At 47.4% G+C, this 8,512-nt stretch overlaps 1 protein-coding gene across 1 annotated transcript in view; it reads left to right on the forward strand.

Annotated features, from left to right (window-relative positions):
- The window catches only part of WDR92 (WD repeat domain 92), a gene marked incomplete at its 5' end in the record, with an annotated part of 22,363 nt that extends 14,499 nt beyond the window's left edge, over positions 1–7,864 (forward strand). Inside the window, 3 exons of the mRNA XM_015416647.1 lie at positions 1,192–1,326; positions 4,265–4,362; positions 7,272–7,864. Of these exons, the coding sequence (XP_015272133.1) occupies positions 1,192–1,326; positions 4,265–4,362; positions 7,272–7,479 (441 nt within the window). The remainder of the gene's footprint in view (positions 1–1,191; positions 1,327–4,264; positions 4,363–7,271) is intronic.
- Positions 7,865–8,512: the final 648 nt, after the last annotated feature.

Below are 8,512 nucleotides of genomic sequence, written 5' to 3' on the forward strand. Positions count from 1 at the left end.
CAAAAACCCCCCCCCTGTTGCCCCCCCCCCCCAAGCACCAAGAAGACAGAGCATCACCTGCCCCAGCCTGTGAGTTCCTGTCTATACCTTGTGGCTAACAGCCACTGATGGACCTCTGCTCCATATGTTTATCCAGTTCCCTCTTGAAGCCGTCCATGCTTGTAGTCGCCGCCACCTCCTGTGGCAGTGAATTCCATGTGTTAATCACTGTTTGGGTGAAGAAGGACTTCCTTTTACCTATTTTATCTTTTCTGCCTTTCTCACAATACAATAACTTGTGTGTACTCAATGAAATTCGTGAGCAGTAAGCTTAGAGCAGATCAAAGGACGTACTTCATCATCCAAAGAATGACTAACATGGAATTCGCAGGAAGTGGTGGCGGCTACAAGCATAGACAGCTTCAAGTGGGGATTGGATAAACATATGGAGCAGAGGTCCACCAGTGGCTATTAGCCACAAGGTATAGATAGAAACTCTCAGTCTGGGGCAAGTAACATTGGCGTCTCTTATGTTCTTATGTCTGGGGAAGTGGTGCTGTGTATTCTTTGTGCTTGGGGGGCAAGAGTGGGAGGGCTTCTGGAGTTCTGGCCTTGCTGGTGGACCTCCTGATGGCACCTGGTATTTTTGGCCACTGTGTGACACAGAGTGTTGGGCTGGATGGGCCACTGGCCTGATCCAACATGGCTTCTGTGATGTTCTTATACCCTTGTACTCTTTGGTTTTTGAAATGGGGTTGAAGGACATGTTCGTAGTCATAACAGAGCCCTCGTTTCAGAGGCCCTTGGTTTGGTGGCCACAGCAGGGCCCGCCAATTTGTCAGAACGGTCCAGTGTGGAATGGAAATGAAGGGGTTTTTCTGATGGAGGCCCCAGGTGTCTAAGGTCCCAGGCACTCTAGGTGGCACTCTTGAGCCCTCACGTCAGGTTTTAGGGTTTCTGTCGCATCTCCCCCTTTGACCTCCGTTGTGGCCGGCCTTGTTTGGCAGAACAGTTCGTCCAGACCGTATGGTGTGGCGTGTCTGGTACCAGCAGCAAGAACACTTTATTGTACACCACACAAAAGAGAAGTTTCCACCTTAAAACGAAAGCACAACCGCAAGCAGCACAGATCGTTCCGGGTTACAGTTGTAGACTAGAGCAGAGAGGATTCCTCTGCGGGTATAAATCTAATACTTGATTTTGTGTTTCTAGGTCTGCAGTGTGGAATTTGACCGGAAAGATATAAACATGAACAAGCTGGTGGCGACGTCCCTGGAAGGGAAGTTCCATGTTTTTGACATGAGAACTCAGCATCCAACGAAAGGTTTTGCTTCTCTTTCAGAAAAGGTACAGTATAAAATCTGGGCTATTCATCAGTATGAAGGGAGAGGTTCCATTCCCACTGCATGCCGGAGAGAAGAAGGGGTAGTATTAAGTACACATGGAGGAAGTGTTTTTCGCAGGCAGTACCCAGGACCAGGGTTCCCTCTAAGCTGAGTTAGTGTGAGCTAGCTCAGTTTTTTAGCCTCCAGTTCACACCTTTTTGTCTCCGCTCAGGAAGGGATGGCTCCAGAGCAAACTAATGTATGCAGCAGCCAAATCACTCACTCGCAACTTTAATGCCAGGAGCTCACAAGGTAGAACAGCTTAGAAGGGAGCATTGAGACTAGTGTTCCCGCTAAGCTGAGTTGATGTTAGCTAGCTCACAGTTTTTTAGTCTTTTTAGCTCACACATTTTTGTCTTTGCTCAGGAAGGGATGGCTCCAGAGCAAACCAATTTATGCAGTAGCCAAATTGCTCGCTCGCAACTTTAATGCCAATAGTTCACAAAGTAGAATTTCTGCTCACAAGACTCCGCAGCTTAGAGGGAAGCATTGCAGGACCACGAGCCTCTGAGCAATTTCCTCCTGACATCTGGTCCGGATCTTGACGTTTGACCCACGAGGCCCTGTGGACGATGCCGTCAGTGGAGCAAATAAAATGGCGGAGTTGTGCAGAGATGTGTCCTTGGTAGTGAGCCACCGCAGCTCCTGTGTCCTTTTTAGTCACTGCATAGTTGTGGCGTTCCCTTTAAGGTTTCCACAAAGCCCCAGCTTCATGTGCCAGAGGACTTTGGAGAAGGGCGGGATCTGTCCCTTCTGCCCAGCGTGAAATGAGACCCCCTCGGCCCTGAGCTCTGCCGTCAGTGGAGAGCTCTGTGGAGCCCGAGCGGTCCTTCGCTTTGTGTGGGACAACCACAGTGGAGAGATCACCAGACTGAGTGGTGCTCTTTGCTGCTTAAGGTTAGACAGAAGAAGGGACACCACATGTGTGAGTACCTGTCCTCAGTGCCGTGAAAATAATAATGGAACTATAAAATCTCAGGGAAGGGGCCATACAGGCCGTCTAGTCCCACCCCCGCTCAATGCAGGATCAGCCTAGAGCATCCCCGATGAATGTCTGTCCAGCCGCTGCTTGAAGACTGCCGGGGGTACCTATTTTGGTCCTTTTTGTCCCTCGTGTGGTAGGGACCTCTGACTGTCAAAACGTTTTCCCTAAGATCCAGCCGGTACCTTCCCACCCTTCATTGAAACCCATTCTTGCGAGTCCTCTCCTCTGCTGCCAACCGGAACAGCTCCCCGCCCTCCTCTAGAGGACAGCCCTTCAGATGCTTCAAGAGAGCCATCCTGTCCCACCCTCAACCTCCTCTTCTCCAGACTGGACATTCCCAAGAAGTCCCTCAGCCTTTCCTCTCAGGGCTTGGTCAGGAGGAGGCGTCAAAGAGACAAGAGCTATACGCTCCTTTTCTCGTGGAATCCCAGAGCTGAAAGGGGCCCTAACAGGGCATCTAGTCCAAGACCCTCCGCTCACTGCCGGATCAGCCGAGAGCATCCCTGACCAGTGTTTGTCCAGCCGCCGCTTAAAGACTGCCAGTGCAGGGGAAGCTCACCACCTCCCGAGGCAGCCGATTCCACTGTGGCACAACTCTGGTCAAAACTCTGGTCAAAATGTTTTACTAATACCCAGCCGGTGCTTCTCCGCCCTTAATTTAAACCCATGAATGCAAGTTCCCAGGGGTAATTTCCTGCAGGAGTGGAGCTCCGGCAGTAAAGGGCCCAGGGGGCGGGCACATGCAACAAGCCGCACCCCCTGCTCCCAGCAGCCCTCAGTCAGAGCAAGAAGCAGCCAGGGGTGGCATATGCAAATGAGTTATGCTAATGAGCTATGTTAAGGAGCTCCTGCACGTCTTTTTCTACAAAGCGACCCCTGGGAGTTCCTAATCCTCTGCTGCCCACAGGAACCGCTCCCTGCCCTCCTCTAAGGGACCGCCCTTCAAACGCTTAGAGAGAGCCATCAGTAGTGGGGCATCAGGTTGCAACCTATTCGTGGCGACCCCAGAACCGTGGGGTTTTCAAAGCGAGAGATGAGCAGCGGTGGTTTGCTATCTTGCTTCCCTCGGCATGGCCCATCCCTGTCTTCCCGGCAGTCTCCCATCCAAGTACTAACCATGGCCGACCCTGCTTAGCTTCCAAGCTCTGACGAGGTCAGACTGTTCAGAACATAAGAACATAAGAGAAGTCAGATGTTGGATCAAGCCAAAGGCCCATCCAGTCCAACACTCTGTGTCACACAGTGGCCAGAAATACCAGGTGCCATCAGGAGGTCCACCAGTGGGGCCAGGACACTAGAAGCCCTCCCACTGTTCCCCCTCCCCCCCCCCAAGCACCAAGAAGACAGAGCATCACTTGCCCCAGAGCCCCTATCTATCCCTTGTGGCTAATAGCCACTGATGGACCTCTGCTCCATATGCTTATCTAATTCCCTCTTGAAGCCGTCCATGCTTGTAGCCGCCACCACCTCCTGTGGCAGTGAATTCCATGTGTTAATCACTCTTCGGGTGAAGAAGGACTTCCTCTTATCCGTTCTAACCCGACCGCTCAGCAATTTCATGGAGTGCCCACGAGTTCTCGTATTGTGAGAAAGGGAGAAAAGTACCTCTTTCTCTACCTGCTCTATCCCATGCATAATCTTATGAACCTCAATCATGTCACCCCTCAGTCGTCGTTTCTCCAAGCTAAAGAGCCCTAAGCGCCTTAACCTTTCCTCATAGGGTAAGTGTTCAGGCCGCTGTATTGTGTAAACAAAGGACTGTAACTACAGCGGTTGTTTGTGGATGGACTTCTTACTTCCTACAGAAAGCACGTGGAAATAGAAGCCCTCCCTGATTTGCCCGGGCACAGAACCGTTCTGTTCGTTGTCGACCTTGTCGACTGGGAAACTTTATGCAACTCTTTATGTCTGTCAGGCACACAAAGCCACCATGTGGCAAGTTCGGCACCTCCCGCAGAACAGGGACATCTTTCTGACGAGCGGAGGAGCTGGAAACCTTCATCTTTGGAAATAGTAAGTATTTATGCTCACGGTCCGGGGTAGGAGGGAGAGCAAAAGTGGCCCTTCCTTGAATGATGTAAATGAGGGGTTCCCAACCTTTTTATTTATATATATATATAATTTTTTATTTATTATGAAACAAACAAACACAAACATACAGGGGCTGCGATCACACACACTAAATAATCCACGTTCAAACTGGATTTTGCCAGTTCACACAGTAAAAATCCAGTTGTAAAGTGCATTGAAAGGGGATTATTGAGTGTGTGTGATCACAGCCAGGGATACAAATATAGGGAGATCCCTTTAACTCATTATTCAGTCTATTCGGTGACCTCATACGATAGCTGAGTACATTCATTAATTTTCCCCCCACCTTATAGTTTTCATATATACCTTTTGCTTACACTTAATAGTATATTTTTAATTTCCTTTTGTGTCATGTGTCCGATAGTTTTATGTATTGTATTCTAGCCGTTTGTAAAACCTTGACCACGTATTCTCAAAATCTTCGCCGTGTCCCCTCAAAGTTGATGTTAAATAGTCCATAAAAGGATCCCATCTTGGAGAGATAAGTTAATATCTAGAGCACCGCACTTTATTTATTGATTGTTTTATACTGTTTTAACTGTTTGTTATGGCATTTGCCACTGTTGGAAGCCGCCCTGAGCCCATCTGGGAAGGGCGGGATATAAATCTAATAAATAAATAAATCTCTGCTGTTTCCAATATTTTTGAGCCTGTGGCCACCTCTGGAATTCTGACACAGCGTGGTGGGCGCAGCCACAAAATGGCTGCCAGGAAACGGCTTCCGCTGGAGGCGGAGCCAGCAACAAAATGGTTGCCCCCACTTACCTTCAGTCACAGAAGGAAGACCTTTGCGCTGCGGCGGCAGCTGCTACCAAATCGACGTTTTTTTAAAAATCTGCACAGCCAATCAAATCTCCAGTGGCCAATCAGAGGCCTCGCTGGGCAAAAGCCCCACCTGGCCCCACCCACTTTCTAAAAACAGTTTGTGGGCGCCAGAAAAGGGGTCAGTGGCCACGGGCAACATGTCAGGGACCCCCGTCTTCAGCTCTGTACCGTTCTGCATACTGTGCAGGGGAGCTTGTACGTTCATGTTTAAAAACTCTATTTTTGAAGATGGCTCTGCCCAGGTAGGCTTCATCCCTGACAGAGAGAAATGTCTTCTTAGAACTGTGAATGTTGTACGCAACTCTCGTGTTTGGTTCTGCTTAAGTTGGTACAGTGTGCCCACACAGGCTTTCTAGGTGCTTAACGACCTTGTTTTCACAGGGAGGTTATTTTCTTGCTACCTTCCGTCCATCAGGAAGAAAGAGCCACCGTCCAAAACTGATTGTGCATTATGTATTAAACATGTAATTTAATGCATTTAGGATCTTTAGAATGTTAGTACATACATAAGAACATAAGAGAAGCCAATGTTGGATTACACATTGTGCGTCAGTAGCGTCAACAAAATGGGACATTCGGGAAGCAATTCCTTATGACTTAAGAAGTCTGGAATGGGGTTGGCACAAACCCGAACCACGAAGCAGAATTCATCATGAATTTTGCCCTGTTTTTGGTTCGTGAGCAGAACTTTGTGACAGGTCTACCATCACGAACTTACATGAACTTTTAAAGCGGTTCATGGCAGTTTGTGAATGGAGCAGAAGGCAGGGGTTTAAAGAGACTCAAGGCCCATTTAAACCCCTGCTTTCTGTTCCCCACGAAAGCCGCAAAAACAGCTGAGTGGTGAGGAGGTGCTCCCCACCGCTCAGCTGCTTTCCAAGCTGACTTCTGCAGTCCCTTGAATCTTTAAACCCCTTGAAACTTTAAAGGGACTGCACAAGACAGCCTGAAACAGCTGAGCAGTGGGGAGCAGGCTGTTCCCCACCGCTGAGCTGTTTTTCGGGCTTTATGCAAACCCCGTTGAAAGGGACCGGGGTTTGTGGGGCCACAAACAGGTTTGGTTCACGAACAAACCTGGTTTGGTTGGGCTCGTGGTTTGGCCACAAACAGAACCACATTTTCCCGGTTCGTGCCCATCCCTGTTCTGGAACCACCAGAAAAAACTGAAGCACAGCATAAAACCTATTAAGCAGTGCACAAATTACATAACAGGATCCTACTTACAGTAAGGTTATACACAGCAGTATAGACCACCGCCCCTAACTGAGGGGCATTGAACTCATTTGTTATGAGGGCCGGATCTGACATAAATGAGACCTTGTTGGGCCGGGCCACGTGTGTCATAAGATGTAATACCAGCTAACGGAGATATAAAGTTTATAAAGAACACAAACACAAAGGGCTTTTTTTTTTAACTTAAAATAAGTACCTGCCTAAAACATTAGCACTCTTGCAATATTTTGTTTATTTAACTGTGTCTGATAACTCACACCTCTCGCTCTGAATTATTGCATCAAAATGTCTGTGGTGTTGCAATCTTGACTATGCAGGTGTGTATCTGTAAGTTTTAAACCTACGATGACGCGGCAGCAGCAGAACTGGAAGAAGAAGCAGGAGACGGCCAGTTCCACTGTGGGCCTGATAGAAGCCCTCCAGGGGCCTGATCCAGCCCCCGGTCTGCATGTTTGACACCCCGCCCCCTAACTATTTATCCAAGCAAGTTTGTTAATCATTTTGTACAGTGCAACCCTATTATCTGTGCAAAAAACCCCTCTTGAATAACTCGGTTTTGTATAGTTGGTGGAAATCTAGGCGGGCGAGAGCCTTGTTGACCACATCAGGCCAGCCGCTCCATAAGGTGGGGCCACAGCGGAGAAGGCCACGTGTACAGGCAGTTGTTGATGTTGCCCGTTTTCTGTTTTTGAACCATTACCGTGAAAATGGTGTATCGTTAAAAAGGGTCCCTGGGATAGGTTTCTAATCCGGGCTTGTTTTTACATTTCTAGCGAGTATCCAGCCCAGCGCTCGAAGAAGGATTCGGAAGGTAGAGAAACGGGGGTAGCCGGTTCGGTTACCCTCCTGCAGAACGTGACGTTGTCGACGCAGCCTATTTCTAGCCTCGACTGGAGCCCGGACAAAAGGGGCCTCTGCGTTTGCAGTGCCTTTGACCAGACGGTGCGAGTCCTCATCGTCACAAAATTGAACAGGGTTTGACAGGAAGAGTTCCAGCAGAGAGAAGCTTCCGTATGCCCTTCCGAGCAAGCCGTTCTTTTCAAAGGTCAATAAAATCGGGCTGCCGTAGGAAGAAAATGTGGAAACAGTTGGCCAGGGCTGGTTTTTTTAAAAATCTCTTGGCAGTGAGGAATTGATTTTTGTAAAACGTGCCTCGAGATTTAGCACACGAAAACCTGTTTGCGTAGTTTGACGCTCTTGAGTGCAGAGTTCATGAAGTCCTTTAAATTCACAGCCTTTTCATGTTTGTTTGTCCCTTGTTAAATTTTTCTATGTTCATTTTTGCATACCTCCATTCCACAAGACCATCCAGTAATTTTGTGGCACCCTCGAAGACAGACCTGAGAAGACGTTTCTGTACCTCAATGCACACTTATTGGTTTATTCACAACTTGAATAGTTATGTTTAATAGAATAAAGGTTTAATATTTGTAGTAACGTTTTTCTTCTCTTCACCAGTTGCTAAAAGTTGCATTATTAATGTAGATGAAGGAATAATTATTTACATTATTTTTGTAAGGTTTTCTCACTGAGACTTAAGGCAAAATATGTAGTGTAAGTCAAGGCAATCAGTAGGATGGACGTTTCATAAGCAATATAATAGGACTAGGATTACTGCCTTCTGAAAACAAATGTGGACAAACACAACCTAATCAGAGAATAAGTATAAAGAAGATAGTCATGAGTGTCTTTCTCATAAATCGAGCAGTCAACAAGACTTGCAAAGAAAATGCTTACTATGTATTACAGTCTGAAGCACTACAACACAATAAATCAATTCCTACAAATCATAAGAAAATCCTAATCAACGTCGTCTCCGGATTATATAACAACGTTTCAAAATTGGCTCTTCCTCAGGAAATGTGAAAGTAATACAAAAGTTCTCTTGTTCATAAAGTGCTTTAGAACAAGTCATGGATGATAATACATTCAGATAGGATGCTGATCTCAGTAAGTGTTCAGGCATAAGTACGCTGCTAAGCTTCTAATGGATCCTAGGCGGACTCCAATCTGG

The sequence above is a fragment of the Gekko japonicus genome, unplaced genomic scaffold, assembly GCF_001447785.1.
Source record: "Gekko japonicus isolate JY-2015 unplaced genomic scaffold, Gekko_japonicus_V1.1 scaffold6250, whole genome shotgun sequence".
NCBI lineage: Eukaryota > Metazoa > Chordata > Lepidosauria > Squamata > Gekkonidae > Gekko > Gekko japonicus.